This window comes from Pelobates fuscus, chromosome 7 (assembly GCF_036172605.1).
Source record: "Pelobates fuscus isolate aPelFus1 chromosome 7, aPelFus1.pri, whole genome shotgun sequence".
Taxonomy (NCBI): domain Eukaryota; kingdom Metazoa; phylum Chordata; class Amphibia; order Anura; family Pelobatidae; genus Pelobates; species Pelobates fuscus.
Window position 1 is genome coordinate 113,391,574 of NC_086323.1, and position 19,578 is coordinate 113,411,151.

Genomic DNA, 19,578 nt, shown 5'->3' on the forward strand with positions numbered 1-19,578 from the left:
TCAGGTCGCCCCGTGATGGACCGAAATTGTGGGAGCGAACTATGGGCTTATAGCTCAATGGCCGACATTTAATTTTTAGGGCAAATGTACGCTGTAAAAACGCCAAAAATGTTATACCTATTCCTTTCCATACCATTGCCGCATTAGCAAAGGGACTTGGCCTCTCTCCATGAGAAAATTCTTTTACATGGCAGGGCAGCAGGGGAAGGTTCACCAAGCCACAACTAAATCAACTAACAGGGGATGGCGGCACCTCATTTTTTCTCATACTATTAAGCAACTCAGTTTGCAATATTATCCCAGATAAACTCAGTGAACAATAGGGCCACTGCGCAATATTATGGGGACATAGGACCCCTGCGCAGTATTATGTGCAACTCAAACACATCATAGCCCAGTTCTACTGCATTTTCTATGGCAGTGTAGGAAGTATAGGATAGTGGGAAGCCTCTCCATAGAAGGATGCAGACTACACCCTCTCTGCTATAAGCCTTGCTAGGAGATACTCTACTGCCCTTCCTCTCGGTTCTCTATATTGTTTACGACCTACATGTCACCGTATTTCAGTTATCCCACTCATTGGTGAACCCGTCTAGTTCTTGAATTACTTGTTACCATTGTTCTGTGCTAGGAGAACTGTTTCTGATGCCTTACTTTTATCTTCTTAGGGAAAAATCTCAAACATCTTAATTATAAAAATGATTCTATCAAATTACATCAAATTTGGTAGTCAATGTTTCTGGCTTGATCTGTGTGCTGTGCCAAAGGATGTGCTCTGGTATTAGTACATAGCAGTCAGGCGAGTGGAACTAACCTGTAGAGAACAGAAATAGTATTGACATCAATTACTGTATAGCATAGGTCTGTGATTTTTTAATTATATTAAAATCACAAGTTAGTACAGCTCACGTGCAGTTCTGAATTGTTATTTTTAGCCAAGAAGCCATGCTCTGCTCCAGCAAAGCAGCTTCCTTTCCTTCCTGCTCACATTGAAAGTTGCTCCATATGAGGTCACACACGGCAAATCACATGACAGGTCACGGAGAGACAGCTGCAACAAGTCACATTTTAGCCTCAAGGAACCATCAGCGTGGAACAAGATTTTAATGGAAATGGCAGCATAATTAAGAACCTTGTACCAACATTATGACCTAAACTTTAATAATGCAGTGGCAGAGTGTTATAAGGTATCAGATGGTCTTACTGTGTGAGAGCCCAGGTTCTCCTCCCACTTGACATACACCGCCATTCACTACATTCAGGACTAAATGCTGAACTACATCAAACGTATTAAAATACTTCTTTATTAAAAAAAAAAAAAAAGAAGCCTCCATATATTTGAACAGAATATGCAGAGAATGGGGACACAAGGAAGGGAGATGCCAACATGTTTCATGCCACACAAGACACTTCAGAGTAAGGAGGTTTGTACATGTAGCATTTTAACTTTAAATGCTGCACATACAGAGATTATTGCACTTTTGTCCAGGGGCTAGTTGCACTCCCGGCACATGTGAATTAGGCAGCCCAGAACTCTGTTCCGGGTGCCTAGTGTAAATTTTGTGCAAAAAATAAATCTGTAGCCATTGAATACTGTGCACTAGCAAATGACGTTTTCCAATTCTCCCCATGAAGGTAGCACACTTGTAAGAGAAAGCATACCTCTCTCCTCCCCACCTCCCAATTGTCTTTTTCAATCATAAAAAAAATACAAAATAATAATAATAAAAAAAAACATTTAAATTCTTTACTTTCACTCCCTCCGTCCTCAGAGTGAACCCATGTGCTCTTAACCAGAAAAATGGTCCAAGAAAGTGTTTTTTAAGCATTTGTTTGCACCACAATACAGTAGTGGTAATGTTGGACAGGGATGTGGAAACCAGCACAGAAAGCTGCGCACAGCACAGAATTCTAGGTAAGTTTAGAGCCTATATTGCAAGTTTATCACTAAAAATTGGGGTTTTCACCAAAGGGATTGGTGAAAATGGTTATAGTAGCCATTTATCATCTGCTTCAGCAAAGTTATACATTCTGTATCACTATGCTAAATAACATGTTGGGTGCATGAAGCGATGTTATGACATGAAGTGAACCGGTCATGACATGTTCACTGTAACCAGCAGAGTGACATTGTATGTCGTCGCAGTGCTCAGATGGAGGTTTTCAGATATCTCTAACACTTGTCCGAAGCCAGAAATTACCACGATTACATTTTTTCCCCCATACGAAAACATAAGATGACCCACACAAGTGACATAGGAGAACACAGCATGCACATACACACATTATATATATATATATATATATATATATATATATATATATATTGTATTTTGATAAAACTGTTGAAAGATGTTGTAAAGTGGCACATGGTTGAAACCGTTACCAAAACTATACATGGAATGTACTGGGACAGGTTTATCTCATATGATTTAGAGAGTTTGGAGAATATTAGCCAGTACTGGACATGAACAGTGCAGATCCTTGCATGATAAAAGTCAGTATATGAAATTCTATATTACCAGGAATGAAATGGCAAAAGCATAAACACAACTCTCATATAAGTCATATCATAACTTTTATGTCCTTCACATTTTCCACAGTTCTGACAATGAAACTAGTATGGTGTACAATAGCTTCTTTAGCTAAAGTAACCAAAGTGGAGGATTTATAGAAATTTCTGCAGTAGTTCAGGTAGATTAAGAAAAATTACAATCTGTTACTAGTCTATAATTATATAGGTTGTAGTAATGCAAGGATACCTTGAAACAAGCCTTAGCTGTAGTCCTGACATTTTGAAAACATAGTACTGCTACAGTAAGCATGGAACATAGAGAGTGATAATTAGAACAAAATGAATTGGTAACAACCAAAATGAATAAAATAACTAAACTATATAAAATAAAAAAAATATTCCGATCTGCCCTTGAATTAAAGAGAATTTGAGTCAAAATTTGACTATTGCACTCAAATGAGCAAATTTGATTTAGAGCAATTTAACTCTGCTGAAATATGGCACATCTCAAAAGCGAAGTTTAGGAATTTAGCAAATTTATAAACAGAATTGCTCCAAATTTCTTTGGAGAGTTAAACAGTAAACACTACAGACACCATACTGCAGTGGTTTTGGTGACAGGGGTGACCCTAAGGTAAACAGTAGCTTCTGTCTGAAGAGGAGTAGGCACCCAGCGAACCACCTTTTGACTACTTAACTTGTGTGCGCACCAAGGCATTCCTGGAACCAAAACCACTATATAGTGGGCTGTAGTGGTTATGGTGCTTGGATTGTTTATGTAAGTGAACAAATGTGAAATCTAACCCATGCAATAACTAGAAGCAGACATTCTCTTGTTTGGCCCAAACCATTTCTAAAACTATCTTTGGTTTTATCTGGCCACGTGAGTTTAGGCAGTTACATTTGCAAAGCATGGAGGACTGATGGAATAGCCATACCCAACAGTATAATAATACATAATTAGGGTTTACCAACTCAAACTCTCCCCTCCACTAATCAAGTTGAGTGCTTTCTGTAAACATGCTAATAAATAAGTGAGTAAAAACTGAAGATAATGTGGACTAAAAATACTGTATTAAGTAATAAAATAAAAGATGATAAAAGTTCAGGAAACACAAAAAGTAGGTAACTTATTTTGATTTGAGCATTCTTAGCACTGTATTTGGGAGATTGGTAGATTATTTACATTTTATCATATTTTGGTTTGTCTTCAATGTTTCTACAACAAAGTACTCACTCTAGAAATAATTGACTGGAAGGTTAATTTACCTGGTGGCAAGTGATCAGCAGGGCAGTCCATACAAAGAATCCAGATATTGCCTGAGCAGTGGTTGTCATGAGAAACATAGGCTGCTCTACGGCAAATGGTTCCTCCTCTGGGGTCCTGGAATAATTTGGGCTGGCAGATGTAGCTGCACCTGCAATGGTCGCAGCAGGTGCCCTGGTATCCATGATCTGTGAGGTAACAAAAATGACAAATGTAAACCTGATTATTTTTTCTCTCAAGTCACATAATTATAGTTTATTTTCTCTGACAGAGAGAGTATAAAATATAGAAAATAAAAAGAACAAAGTATTAAAGGACCACTATAGTCATCCAGACCACTTCAGCTCCATGAAGTGGTCTGAGTGCCACGTCCACCAGATTTTAACCCTGCAGCTGTAAACATAGCAGAGGCGCTTCCCCGACGCTCAATGCGAAAATAGCATTGAGCACACAGAATGTCCATAGGAAAGCATTAAGAAATGTTTTCCTATGGGCATTTTTAAATGCGCGCGCGGCTCTGTCTGCACATACGGCTCCACTCGGGAGCTGACATCGGAGCGGGAGAAGAGGTCACCAGCGCGTAGGGAGTCCGGCGCTGGGTAACGGTAAGTGGCTGAAGGGGTTTTAGCCCCTTCAGCCCAGCGGGAGGGGGCCCCTAAGGATTAGTGTCAGGAAAACAAGTTTGTTTTCCTTACACTATAGTGATCCTTTAAGTCAACAACAGGCAAAGATCTTATGCTGCATGAAAGCAGTAGTTTATTGTAAGTGTGGCCCTGCCGCTGATATTAATTCCCACCAGTAGTGCAGTTAAACTAAGTGATTTTATCATGTAATCAGCAGTTTAAAGGGACAGTACAAATCTGCTGGTCAACCAGTAACCCTCATTCGACACAAGCCCCATTAGTAACTGCAAAGCCAGCATGTGTCACAGAGCGAGTGACCAATTTATAGGGGAGAAAGTAAGTTCCTCTTCAAATACACATCGACATGGAAAGACACTTAAGAATACAAGTCAGTCATAATGAACATAATGTTGTATAGCTCCTCTTATTTGAGTGCCAACTGGAAGGGCTTCTGTGGTCTGCACCAGCCAGAGGTTCAGTCCACATGCTCCTCCACTGGACTACCAGTGATTTTCAAACCAGTCCAGGATTTAGGGATTATTCAGTTGTGTATTTTTGTTTTTTTCCCCCGTTTAAAAAAAATCTTAGACATAACTTGGTAATTCCTAAATCCTGGACTGCTAGGTGTGACTTGAGGACTGGTTTTGACAACACTGAGGTATACTATGCGATTCCAAAGTGAACCACCATGTAATTATAGGTTAAACCCCATATCTGCAAAAAGCTTCATATATATATTATATTATATATACATATTTACACACACACACACACACACACAAACTCTAGCTTGCACCCATATGCTAAGAAATGTTAGAAGTGACAACTGAGCAGCAACAGGTATTTTGGTGTCCCTCAAAATCCAGTAAAGATGATGAGCATAACATGCTACTCCGATCTAAGGAATATTTGCAGTTTTCTTGGTGGTAATTTAAAGGCTCATACCCTGCATTTTGTAAGCCTTCACTGGCTCCTAAATTCTAATCAGAACAGACTACAAAGTAAATCTTATCACACTATTATTATAAAATGCTTTGTGTTACATAGTAACAGCTACTTGACTTCAGTCTAACAATGGTCTCTCTCATTGACCATTATCTTTCTCTGGGGGTTGTAGAAAGGAATTTAAAGGAAATCTGTTACCCAAAGATGTCAAGACTCCTTTTACAAGACAGCATGATCTGATCTTCACATTGTGGCCCATTCTACACAGAGATAATTAGGGCAATAAAATGGCTTTGCTAAATGTTAAGCATAAAAAGCTTACTACAAGACTACAAGGAAATATCAAACTTGATTGTTACATACATACATACCCTTTACATTAAGTGTAGCAGTCAACAAATAACTGGATATATGAATTCAAAAGGACAACCGATTTAGAAATAGCTAATAGCTAAATGCCTAACTGCAATAGTATGCGTAACATATCACTAGACAGTATAATTACAACCATATACATTTTATACACAAGCAAGAGACGTTATTGAATAAACACATTTTTAAACATACACAGGACTTAAAGAAATGTTTGCCAACAGAACCCAGAAAGATTATTCAGAAACTGGAATTTTGTAGGAATTGCCCAGGTAATAGTAAATTATGGCCAGACAAGCCAAACAAGAAAAACAGCATAGTTGGATAATTGTTCTAAACTTGGCTATTTTACCCTAAAATAAGCAATCCCAGCCAATTCCTAGATGTGTGTATATATGCCGGAATAATAGTTCCCCTCCTTCATCTCATGGCTATGTAAGGGGATATATATATCTGTAGAAAGCAGACTACTACAGCAGCATTTGGGGAGGGTGGGAAACAAACATTTAAAAAAAAAAATCAATGATGTAAAAAAGGGTTTTCCTTTTTAACGTTAATAACATGAACATTTCAGAGGCATTCTATTCCCTATTAATTAATCCTAAAGAGATTTATGAGAAGCTTTTAATATGCTCGAATACATGATTGCAGTATTTGTAAAATGACAGCATCCTTGTGTATAGCCTTTTCTTCATTGCAGAGACAATCTGTACATGATTAACATCAGGCAAACATCAATTACTCCTTTTAGAAGACATGTTGGGAGGCAGGATTAATTCAAATAAATAATCAGTGATTCAAGTTTAAAGAGGAACGTCCATTTCCGTGATTTCAGCACAACCAAAAAGCTAACAAAAAGTTAGCAAATGGTTGTGCTAGGGTTTTTTTTTGTCTTTCAAAAAGCCAACATTATCCATAAACTATCTTTATAAAGTTACTATAAAAACAAACAAAAAAAACACAACCAAAAACACTGCTGTACAAAGGCAAAGTTTAGCGTTTGAATATGTTAGTTTAATGTTCAAAGAGAGCCCAGATCAAAGCAACAACAGTTCCATAAGTACATTCTAATCTAATGCAATTCTTCTCAAAAACGTCTAACGAGCAGCGGTTTAGGTACATCAAAGGAGCAAAAGACAGATGTATTAACTAGTAAAACATTTCCAGGTGAATTATCATTTATACAACACTAAGAAGAAGATAAAATGGGTAAAAGGATAAATGAAAATGTTGTTTGACACAAAAAGTGCAGGATGTTCCGGAGTACTCCAGTCAAATTTTCAAACAGGCAGGTGAGATACAAAGTGCAGATAAGGGTATGAGGAAGAAGACAGGATAAATAGGTAGGGTGAATATAAAAGGCGATGGGTGTCAAGAAAGCTTTGTAATCACTCCATTAGCCACAAGTTTTAGGGGAACTGTTAAAGATGGTGCTTAAATAAGGACATGGTTTCAGAAGTAAAAGGCCAGTATGATGGAAAATTTCCATTACGTTCCTTAACCCCTTAAGGACCAAACTTCTGGAATAAAAGGGAATCATGACGTGTCACACATGTCATGTGTACTTAAGGGGTTAAAGAGTTCAAGAAAAACATCCAACTGAAGTTAGTTCTAGATATATGGGGCAAATGGGGAGGTGAACAATTGCACGAGAGTAGAATTGTGGTGGGTTTTGTAAGTCGGAATGTTTTGAAGAGAAGAATGTAAAAAGGTAAAAAAAAAAAATAAGAATAAAACAATAACAACACTTTGGAATTGTCCTTGGTTATTTAATAATTTAGAATATCAGTAGAAACGGGAAGTTTGGGAATAGAAGGAGTGGTCAAATCTTCACCTAGCATGACAGTTGGTAACATGAGATACGGGGTAGATTTAAAGATGAGGGGAGGAAAGGTAAATTCGGGTACTCTCTTCATATTAATGTACTTTAACCTTAGGAGTGTCAGATGTCTGAAGGTATTCACACGTGAGCAATGTACATACAATATTAATCAGACAGTGAATCCTTCCTGGTTAAAAGATGGACATGAATAGAAAAACTACAATTACTTACTAGCTCCAGGTAGAGCAATTATTTTCAAAGGTGAACCATCACTTTTTTTCATATTATCATTACTTACAGACAGGTGTTCTAATACTGATGTCCAATTCTAATGTTACAACTAGTGTGTAAAAAAAAAAAAAAAAAAAAAAAGAGCACACATAAATAAATGGAAAGGACCATTCATCTATGTAGGACCTCAGTAACACAATCATACAATCAGTAACACAATCATACAATACATTCAGACATGTGAAGGTCTGTATTTACTAGTATAAGCTAATACTCTGCAAAAAAAAAACTTACTTGACCATAACTACAATTACGCTCAAGTAGGAGTTATGATACAAAAGGATTAATTATTAAGGCAAAATATAACCAGCCAAACAAAATATGGTTTACCATCAAGTGAAGAGACAAACAGAATCTTGCAGAAATGGTGGTGGGAGCATTTAATTGATGTTCTATATCTATACAAATGTATAATTGTGAAAAACATACCTGTCTCCATTCATAGTGATTTCACTCAAAGCCCCACCTGACCGCATTCTCAGATAGTTTAGAATATCACCTCACTCCCACAAGTACTAAAGGTCATAGGGAATCTCTATTGGACAGAACACTGTGTTTAAATGATGCTACAGTACAGGAATCGCTACCAGATAAACAAGAAACTGTTGCATAGACTTACAAGATTCTTTGTCAGCCTGAACAGCTGGCATATAATATTTTAGTCCACCTCTGCCATTGCAAATACTGTCTTACACAATTCTGTACATTTTTGTTGGCCTAAAAATAAAATGGACCCATTCTGTTAGAGGACACCAGAATCTTACCTCCTTTTCGAAATGCACTACAAAGGTCTGCAAGACCAGTAGGAATTGGAGAAGTGACATAGTGTTAAAGTATAGCTAAAAGCAGAAGACAAGCATCGGATGTGGGAGGAGGGATTGATGAACGTGCTGAATGAGGGTAAGGAATTTTACTCTAGCTATCTCATTACTGGTTACATTAAAACGTAACCTCTTTGGAACCTAAACTAGGCAAATCGCTTATTTTAATAGTTCTGACAGGTTGCTAGTCCTGAAGAGGTTAACGCAGCCATGGTTCCAGCGGCCACACGCACATTGTTAGGGAAAAAGAAACAGCTTGGCATCTTTTAGCATTCTGAATGAAACGCAACATGAGGGGATTAAGAAGAGAAAGCCTGGCCTGCGTGAGGCTGATTTGGGCTTGTATGATGAAAGGAATGTGGGTCAAAACAACCAAACACAAATTATTAGAGCAGAAACAGCACAGAGGAAATATTGACTGAATATATTTTCCTGTTGATAAATGTACTTATTGAGTAAACTATTCACCATATGTACTGCATAAAGGCAGCAATCGCCATCAGAGGAATACGGTTACAAAGTACAGTGAGCTTGTTGAAATGTATTTATATGGCACAACTGCAGAATTGCCAGACATCCCAGTGTAGATACACACATATACACCAGGAGGTATTGCAATACTTTGCTCTGAAGTGGAACTCCACTAAGCATATATATTTTTCTTAAATAAAAGTTACATTTCTTTCCAACAATGTCTTGCAGAGAAAAGGCAGTGTTGACATTGCTCCCTAGGGGCACATCCAGTGGAAGTCACTAGGACGGTGCTTCCTGGGTCAGTAACGGTCGTTAGGCATCTCAACGCTCTGCATGGAGACACTGCACATTTCTCATAGAGATGCATTGATTTAATGTATATCTCTGAAGAGATGCCGATTGGCCAGTGGGGCATTTGGCTTTGACCCGCCCAGCCTCCATTGCTGACATCATCAAAACTGACGATTCAGCCAATCCAATGCTTTCCCAGTTTTGATGAGGTCAGCAATGAAGGCTGGATGGGGACTAAGCCAACGCCAGCGGACCTGCAAGGCGCTGGGAGAAAGGCATGTTTTATAACTTTTAAGGTATAAAAGGGGGCAAGGGGGGCTAACATGGTTTTCTAACACTAAAGGGTCAATAATTGAAATTTGTGTTCATGACCCTATAGCGCTCCTTTAATGTGGCGATATAACACAATTTGCAATACTTTGTCTTAGGCACGTGTAAACCAGAGGCTCTTGGTGATCTTGCTTGAAAGAGCTTACAATACAGTGAAGGTACGTTATAAAGAGAAAGAGATCATGGGGGATGAGAAGGGCGAGTGTGTAGATTTGCAATAGAGTTGGAAGGTGGAAAAGTAAAATGCACAATAAAGTCACTGATTATGCTAGAAGCGAGGATGCAGTCAGATTTAAAGCAGATTTGTACCTTTTGGGGATCCTTGCAAAACTGAAGAGAAGGAGTACATCACCAACCTCTATGGAGGATCCCATGATACCTTTAATAGATCGATGTATGAATCCCACAGTCTCAATTGTGACGGCTGCTGGGATTGGACAAAAGGTGATGCCGCAGCCATTTTAAGGGATAAAAATAATCTAGGTAGGCTACAGACTGAAGAGAAGGTTATAAAAGGGACTTATTAATGGATTGTAGACTAAAGAAAATCTGATGGGGCGGAAGTAGACTGTTGCATAGAAATGGAGTTGCCCTTCAGAAATCCTGTAGGTGAGAATTAGCAGTACGGGTGCAAACAGAGAATAGAAGAAGAAGGTCACTAGCATAACGGAGTGCTCGTGAAGTGGTGAACCAATGAATTTGTGACGATATAAAATTAGGAACAGAGTTGCTGGGAGCTTTTTAGGCTTTAATTAAACCGAATGCATACACGAAGCCAACATAATGATTTGCAAACTGGTGAGAAGAGAGGAGAAAGAAAAACAAAGCTGGAAGAAACATTCAGTATGGACTGAGCACTGGGGCAGTTCTGAAAATACCAATTAGGAGAGAGTTAAAGTTATTGATGTGGGAAATTAAATGTGTCAACAAGCTCCAGATAAAGATGGATTTGTTGACAGTTTGGATATGGAATGTAAATGCAAGGCAGAGTTAAAGACAATACTAAGGTAAGCTTTAGAAAAATGTACTTTAGAAAGTAGGTAGACATCCATTTGGAAATGGAAAAGAGGAAAAAGGGTACATTATAAAAAATATTGGGAGAGTTTTATGCATCACTATATAGTGGTACTGGAAATTAAAGGCACTAATATGCTTACCATGAAAGGCAGTGTAGAGATAAACATAGGAACATAGAATACAAGAACAAGGAAAGGATAATGTAAACAGTTTGGATAAGCGAGATCAGAAGTGTCAAAAGCAGCAGAGAGGTTAAAGGGACACTATAGTCACCAGAACAACTACAGCTTATTGTATTTGTTCTGGTGATTATAATCACTCCCTTCAGACTTTTTGCTCTAAACACTGTCTTTTCAGAGAAAATACAGTGTTTATATTACAGCCTAGGGATACCTCCAGTGGCCACTCCTCAGTGTTGCAGAGTAAGCAGCACTGCCATTCAGTGTCTCCACCCTCTGCATGCAGAAACTGAACTTTCCTTAAAACCCCCTCAGTGACTTACCTGAATCCAGCGCCGATGTCCCTTGGCGCTGGGTCAGGCTACGCCCATGCTCCTCCCCCGCCAACATCAGCCGGCAGGGAAGACCTAATGCGCATGCGTGGCAATAGCCGCGCACACATTACACCTCCCCATAGGAAAGCATTATCCAATGCTTTCCTATGGGGATTTCGGCGGTGAGGACGTCCAGCATCGTTTAAAACACTTTTCGTGTTCTAAGAACACGGAAGTCCCTCTAGTGGCTGTCTATCTGATTGGCCAGGGCTCTGTTTGACTTGTGCTGGCTCTGCCCCTGATCTTCCTCCTTGACAGTCTCAGCCAATCCTATGGGGAAGCATTGTGATTGGCTCAGACCACCACTTCTGATGATGACAGCAGACAGGGGCAGAGGCAGAGGCAGCAGCTGCAGATTTGAATACATTTCAATATATTTATGGAGGCAAGGGAGGGCTAGATGGTGGCTTTACCACTATTGGGTCAGGAATACATGTTTCTGTTCCTGACTCTATAGGGTTACTTTAAGAAGATATACTATGGAGTAGTGGTCTTTGGATTCAGGAATGATTTGTGCATAAGTCCTCTTAATGTACTGGTTTTGGTGCAGAGACAATTGCCGTTTGTGTGAAATTTCCTCATGTAGAATCTCAACAATTGAACATTTTGAATGATTCTCAAAGAAGCACTCAATTAAATCCTTCTATATGAGAAACATTAGTCTGCCTTTGGCAAGTGATTGCTGTGCATGCCCAGTAGATTTGATTGGATCGGAGATGATCAGTCAGGATGATTTCAGAATAAGTGGTGCAGCTGCCTAATGAAGAATTTCCAGCTCTGGTTAACAAGGTTAGTAAAACATTTTTAATTTCTTATTTTAAAAAAGGACCTGTGTAGGGTTTAGGAACACAAACGTTTATTCCTGACCATATAGTTGAAAAAAAAATAAAAAATCCCCATTTAGGTTGCTGGTCCCCACTCACCCTCCCCCTCCTCCCCCTAAAAAGGTTATACAACTCAACTTTTTCCAGCACTGCGCAGATCCACCTGCATTGGCCCCACCCCAGATCCACATTCTTGGCTGACATCAGAATTGAGAATTTCAGCCAATCCAATGCTTTTCATTTGGAAAGCATTGGATTGTCTGAGATCGCCAATACTGATTACCTTAGCCAAGGAGGCAGGGCAGGTGCGGAGTTAAAGGCCACCCTGGCCAATCAGCAAATCCTCATATTGAATCAATATCACTAAACCAATGTGATACCAATCAATCTCTATGAGGAATGGTCAGTGTCCCCATGCAGAGCGTGAAGAGTGAATGTCAGTGCTGAAAATTATGCAGCACTGACCCAGGAAGCACTTCTAGTGGCTTTCTGAGTGACAGTAAAATCCTGCAGGGACAGACTTTAGACACCAGAACAACTACATTAAGCGGTAGTTGTTCTGGGGACTATAGTGTCCCTTTAAAGAGAAATAAATAAATGAAGTGTGTAACTCTTTAATTTTGACCCTCCAAGTTCCCAGAAAACCTACATTACTGATATCACTGTATCCACCACAAAATTGTTATTAACTTTAGCAGAATGATGGTAATATGAAGTGAGAAACAACAAATGATAATAAATAAAAATAAAGATACCACCAACATAAATTCCTGTTTTCTCAGACTGCTATTAAACTTAGAGGCCAAACAAACAAAAAAATAAAAAAATCGGGACAAATACATATTTATCAAAACAATTTATAATGTATAGGTGCAATAAATGAAAAAGATGGAAATTATGATTGAACAAACATATAGCAAAAAGGATAACACATTTTGAGGGGAAACAATTAAATATTTATATATAAAAATTAAATATTTATATAATTATTTTGTACTCAACACATAGCAATACTAAATAGCTCTGATTCCAAAGCAGTTAGGCATGGCTGGACATAAGATCACCAATAAATAATTCCTAATACTTTCAATAAATTGCTGTGATAAAAGTTTAAGTGTTTCTAAATGCTGGTGAAACGCACAAATAATGGCCTTTGCAAAACAATTTCACTGTTGCAGGAAAACCGTATTCTAAGCCTATTGACACTGCCAGAAGTAGTATTGCTGTACAGGGGCCATGCAACATGTTTCTTCCAGTAACCGGAAATATGACTCAAATACCTCACCTAGAGATCTCCTTATAGAAAAGAGAACAATCTTTGTACAGAAAGGTGTGACCACACACAGTCATTCTCTACTAATGTCCCAGTAATATCATCATTGACTTGTATGTTGTATCTGCCCTGTACACAAGACTGGAATCTGCTGATGTTTTACTGATAAATAATATGCGTTGAAAGGATACGAGTGTTTATTTGTAATAAAATGCTACCATTTTTGGAAAGTGAAATTATTTACTGCACCTTTGGTTTAGTACGAACATTGTTAATCACCTATTTGAATGTATAAATTGCTATGCAAGGATCAACATTTGAGTTCAACATCTTTATTAGGAGGAGAACTATCTGACATTAGCCAAATGGGCCACCTGACCAACATGTACATACATATTTAAAACTTCTTTTATGGAAACGTCTTTTTTTTTTGTCAATCTTTCTTTTATTGAGGCATGCAAGATGGGTTACAGAATAGAGAAAGGGAAACGTGCAAGTGGTACACAATATAGGGTTAATACAGCAATAACATTGATGGTGTACATTTCCGCGATATTAATGCCTCATTTTTGTTTTTATGTTGATTAACGAAAACATATTATAAACAGGCTTGAATAATATGCAATGGCACTTATGTGACAGTTCCATTATATATCATGACCTAACATTGCAAGAGAGGCATAAAGCCTTATCCATGAACATAGGGATTATGTTGATAAGGTCATAGAACATACAGCCATTTTTATATAAAGGGAGAACAAGTTAGATATGCGGGATACATCTGGTGTATAGGTTAGACGTTAGAGACATGGTTCATCAGGCGAGATAGGCTCAATGTATGCAATACAAGAGGTCTGCGTCACAGAGTATTAGGTTAGAATTGCTATGGAAGCATATCATAGGATATACAAGGTGGGTTATTTTTACAGGCGTTTACACTAGGGCACGTATGCATTTGTCGATTAATAAATCCAAGAAGAACAAACTCAAAAGCACCTTGTTACCCATTTCTGAACTTAGTATGGGGCGCTTGGTTCGCATACCTCGCTGAACATAATGCTTATTGGTAGAGCTTACAGAGCTGCAGGCTAATATACAAAGCTAAACAGTGGCTAGGCTAGCAGGAATAGTAAAAACATGGAGTGCCTGCATGAAGACACAGGTAGCCATTTTATATAGTATATTAACATTAATGGAGGACATACTAGGCTAGACATGCATACATTATCGTGAGTCAAACAAGCTAAGCACTATAGGGACCGTCACTCAGTAGGGGTTTGCAACTTAACGGCAGTTAGCTGAAACAATATTATCACTGCAGGTATGCGCAAAAATTGTCCAGGAAGTCACTGGGTCATATATTTTTACATTGGAACCAACTCCAGCAAGGTATGGGTTGCCAACAGTGCCAGGGGAGTGGAGAAGTGAGGGTATCGGTAAGGCGTATACTGCACCGTTCTTCAGCTGTAACATGCTCTCAGTTCGTAGCGCAGGGTATGTCTGCCGTGAGGCTCGGCGTCGGGTGCTTCATCCGATACCCAGTGCTGGAATGTTCCGGGATTCAGCGTCAGGAGCCCCTTCACTGGGTATCCCCAGAGGCAGCGGTTGTGGGTGTTGCGGTGTGGGGGAGGATTGCATGCGGTGGGGGGTTGCTCCCCAGCTCCAGGTCTCGTGCGGAGTCGACACCCTGTGGCCACAGACTCGGATCCTTCTTGAGGCCGGGTCTTTCCCATTCTGGGCGCTGCGGAGGGTCCTGGTGGTCTTCCGTCGCCAGCGGCGGGTAACCCTCCTGCGAGGTGGCTTGTGTCTTGGAGGTAGTCTCCTGGTGACCCCCTGCCTGGAAGGGCGCTCAGCCCGCTGTTGTGAGACTGCCATGCCCAGGATCTGCCCTTCCCGCCACATGCTCTCCGCCGGTTCCATCACCTTGTAGTATGTAGTAATTTGTTGGGCTTTCCTCTGCTCCAACTGTTCCCAGAAACGCCGGAACAGATTGTCTAAGCGCTCGTGTAGGGACTGGGTGTGTTTAGGCTCGGCAGTATGGTCTGCAGGCGCCATTTTGCTAGGCCCTGTGCTGCCTTCATGCGTGCCGCCTTCAGCCTCCGATAGCCCACATGCCATGCTTAAGCGGACCGGGATAACCCCCACCGGTCCAGGGGGGGGGAACTGGGGCTCCGTGTAGGGTCCACATAGGGTCGTGGCGGCGGGAGAGCGGCCGTCTCTCCCATGGCGCCCGTGCCTCGTGGCCTCAAGAGCTTGGTGGGTCGCGCGGTCCGGGACCCCTTCATGCTTGGTGTCTGCGGGTTCGTCTCGAGCTTCCCTGGCAGTGGGTGGCCCCAGGGACCTTAAATCTGCCTTGGTTCAGGTGGAAATGGTCAAGATTGTCGCATTGCTCGGGAGCCTCTGCAACCTGCGACCGCTCCAGTCAGTGGTCAGGCCCCGCCCCCCTGGAAACATCTTTTATTCCACATGTAGTATTACCTTTTTCTGAAGATGCAGATGTTTTAGTGTAACACTCAGGAAAGGAGATTTTTTTTTTTGTCTTGTATATATGCTTACTAAAACTCATTTTGAGGAAAAATAGCTGATCTGGAAATATTTCCTAACTTTGCTATCGTTAGAACTGGAGTAGTATGGTTCAATTTTGCCTTATGGATTCATATAGCAAAACAGTTTTGTAATTTACCCAGAGTGTAGTCTCTTCCTGTGTCATAGTGTGCAGCCTGTATCCAATGGGTGTGTGCTGCCTGTATGTAATGGATTTGTGTTGGCTCTATGTATTGTTTGTATGTCTTGGCTGTATTTTTTAAGTGTCTGATTCGGATTACAATTCGAATTCTCCACAATTTAAGAGAGAAAGTATAAAATTGTTTAATCAAACTGTGTCCTCACTAACCTATACATACAAACTCCAACACACAATCACTGACACACACACACAAACTAAAACGCTGACCCACTTGGACTGGAAGAGGTAATCTAAATAAACAAACCCACTAACAGACCTACTACCCTTAGAGAAACTGCTCTATCATTGATAGGTTAAAATGCCTTGACTTTCTATGTTCATTTTGGGTTATGCCCTGAGTATTCCAAAACCATTGCTTCCCCTGTGGAAGGTTTTTCCTTTCTTACCATCGTTGTATTTTTCTCAAGAATATGTTGTCATCAGTTCTGAGCATCGCCAAAAAGCAGCTGCTGCCCCTAGCATTTCTGGCATGACTGGCAGTCCACTGCAGCCCCTAGCTGGCTTTAGGTGAAGCAGACAATCCTTCCACCACACCAAATTAGCCTCCCCTTTCCCCAGTAGCCCTGCTGCTGGCTAAATAAACAGGAAAATTACTCGCCTGGAACGGCATGTCCCAGGCATTGGACGATATACATGTTCGTATACACTATACAGCATCCTTTTATACATTAAACAATAGCATAGCTATTCTCTGTTGTATATATAAAGTGTATTTATGTATTATGTTAAGATTTGATATAATCTTACTATGATTTATTTTTTGTAATCCAATACAATACAATAAAAACATTATCTATCGAATGTAATACTTATAAGAGGACTCAAATTTACTACTCACCACTGGTGACTGAAAATGTAGTGCTGGTGAGAAGAAATTCAATTCAGGCGAGTATGCCAAGGCCTGCAGCGGCAAGCACTTTCAACCCTGGCTAATAGCATAGGACTTCAAATTTTAAGCCCTGATTATAATGTTACCACTTTCAATACCACCTGACTGCATAAACAATGGCATCAAACTACAAGTGGAGACAAAATACTGGGAACAATTAAGTGTCCTCCCAGAGAGATTGCAAGTTGAAAACATTAGTAGCAAAGCTGGGTGTGGTGAAGGGGATGAAAGGAATGCAGCCTGGATATCTTTCTGTTAGCAATGTGAACATCTTGTGACAGAAAATCCTTCAACGACGAAATTAATCTTATTTATTCTAACACATCTAGAGCGCATTGGCCTAGAAGGAAAGGAATGAAAAACTTCATTAATTGCAACTCTCGGAAATGGACTATACTGAAGTCTACAATTCTGAATTCAAAGATGCTTTTCCATAAGAGCTATCTTCATACGTCTCTCTCTCCCTCTACACATTTACATTTGTGTGTGTGTGATACACACACACACACACACTACATTAACCATGTCTATATAGACATCATTTACTATGCAAAGTGAGAAGGAAAATAAATTGGTTGCATAATTTAAGTGTGGCCACTTTACACCCCTGCCACTCAATAAAGGTTTAAATAATGGCTTGTTAGGAACTAAAATGTTAAGTGCCTGGATCTGCAATATTGGATATCATGCAAAAGAAAAAGAAGAAAAACAGCCTTGCAAAGCAAAATATGATATGTATTTATGATTAGATTAGCTAATGTTTTGTACACTGCAGGTTACAAGTATGTGCCCAGAGACAACCCCTATTAAAGATGACAGTACACTTTAGATGCTTATGAAGTCCTATCATGAAATCAAGAAATGTGGCCAGTCATAGGTTTGACAAATGCACAGCACATTCTTGATAATCATATGAAATATACAACTGGAGTTGGGTAGCTAAGTAAGCCAATGACAGTCCAGTTCACTGGCTCATAGAACACATTTAGTAAACAACTCAATTAGCCTCTTTTAGCAAATGTAACTCTGCACCCATTAAACCCTGGGTATCAGGCTATTGTATTACATGTATATTCATTAGATCAGGCACCAGTCAAATGCCTGTCTGGATTGGCAGTAAGTGGGTTAGTTCTCTCTTTTCAAATCACTGGCTATTCAAGCTGTAAAACCGCTAATCACACAATACACAGGGATGAGAGAAATGCAGAAGCAGAGCCTTAACTAAACATGGAGTTCATTTCAAACATGGTCACAGCTGACTGCTTGCTGCTTACAAAAACAGAAGTGTAACTTATCCAGACGTGTTCCATATTCCCTCCAAGGCAGCCAGGTAATAAAATCCACTGAAAGCAAAGTACAGACTCTGTTGACAGGTGCACTCACACACGCCACAAAGCTGAACGTGCAAGAAACTGCTTCCCAGTTACAGCTGTCAACTCTACGGCATGTGTCAGCACTGCCCTTTCTATCACACCTCAAAACAAAAATGTAAATTGCAATGTCACATGCTACAGATTATAAAAATAAATATGCTAATTAGAGAACAATTCCAATGTCCCTTCCTGATTTTAAAGGGAAACTGTCACTTCCCAGGCTTTTGTTTACTTATCACTATATGTACTTGTGAAGTATGAAAATAAAATTAAATGTGGAAATTCTGATCTTTTTAACCTGCAATTGATTACTTCCCTCTTAGCGTCTTCTCAGTCAGTCATTGTTATAAGCTTTGTCCATATAACCAGTCAGCATAGACAAACTAGATTCGTAATGGTTGTCCTGGCTTTGACTTGTCTGAACAGGATTTTGATGCTATTTGCAAAATCTTATAAATAACTCAGAAAAAAGGAGCATTTCAGTGGAAACAAAAACAAAAGTTAGCAAAATCTTTCAATTGATGGTATAAATTCACAAAAATTACAGTTCCCCTTTAATTGATACAACGGAAGAGGGTTTAAGCAATAAGATGGCTGCTCAAGGTATGAACCCACAGAGTCCTATTACGCATATGGCTCTTAGAGAACTTTGGCTTTAATCTAGTTAAGCTTATTGGTCCGATGAAGGCCAAGTACAAGATTGCGGTTTATATATTTGTGTTTTGTTTGTCTACTCATCACAAAGATATAAAGTGTTGGGAATGGACTACAGATTCAGTTTACACAGTGAAAACTGATTGGACTAGTAACATAAAAATGTAGACATAGTTCGATATAGAAAAATAACAAAAATTGGAGATACTAGCACTTTAGGGAAATTAAGAGACTAAGTGGAATATTCCAAAACAAATCAATAGATCTCAGCTAAACACCAAACGTGTAACTTTTCCGAAATAACACAAACAAGAAGTAGATAGATCAAAAAGTGTAGCGCTTATAAGAAGGCAACTTTACCTTTTAAAATAATATTCCAGGTACTCCTAATCATACAACTCTCCAGATGCCAGGTATATAAGAAACTGTATATACAGAACACTCACAAACAAGGAGCTATTAAACCTAGCTCCGTTGTGGATAGCGTCCAGGTCCGTT

At 39.5% G+C, this 19,578-nt stretch overlaps 1 protein-coding gene across 4 annotated transcripts in view; it reads right to left on the reverse strand.

Moving 5' to 3' along the window:
- TMEM184B (transmembrane protein 184B) overlaps positions 1 to 19,578 on the reverse strand; it is an 86,981-nt gene that overhangs the window by 53,756 nt on the left and 13,647 nt on the right. For all 4 annotated transcript variants that reach the window (XM_063426440.1, XM_063426438.1, XM_063426439.1 and 1 more), the window contains exon 3: positions 3,785 to 3,970. In XM_063426440.1, the coding sequence (XP_063282510.1) occupies positions 3,785 to 3,967 (183 nt within the window). In that variant the 5' untranslated portion in view covers positions 3,968 to 3,970. The remainder of the gene's footprint in view (positions 1 to 3,784; positions 3,971 to 19,578) is intronic.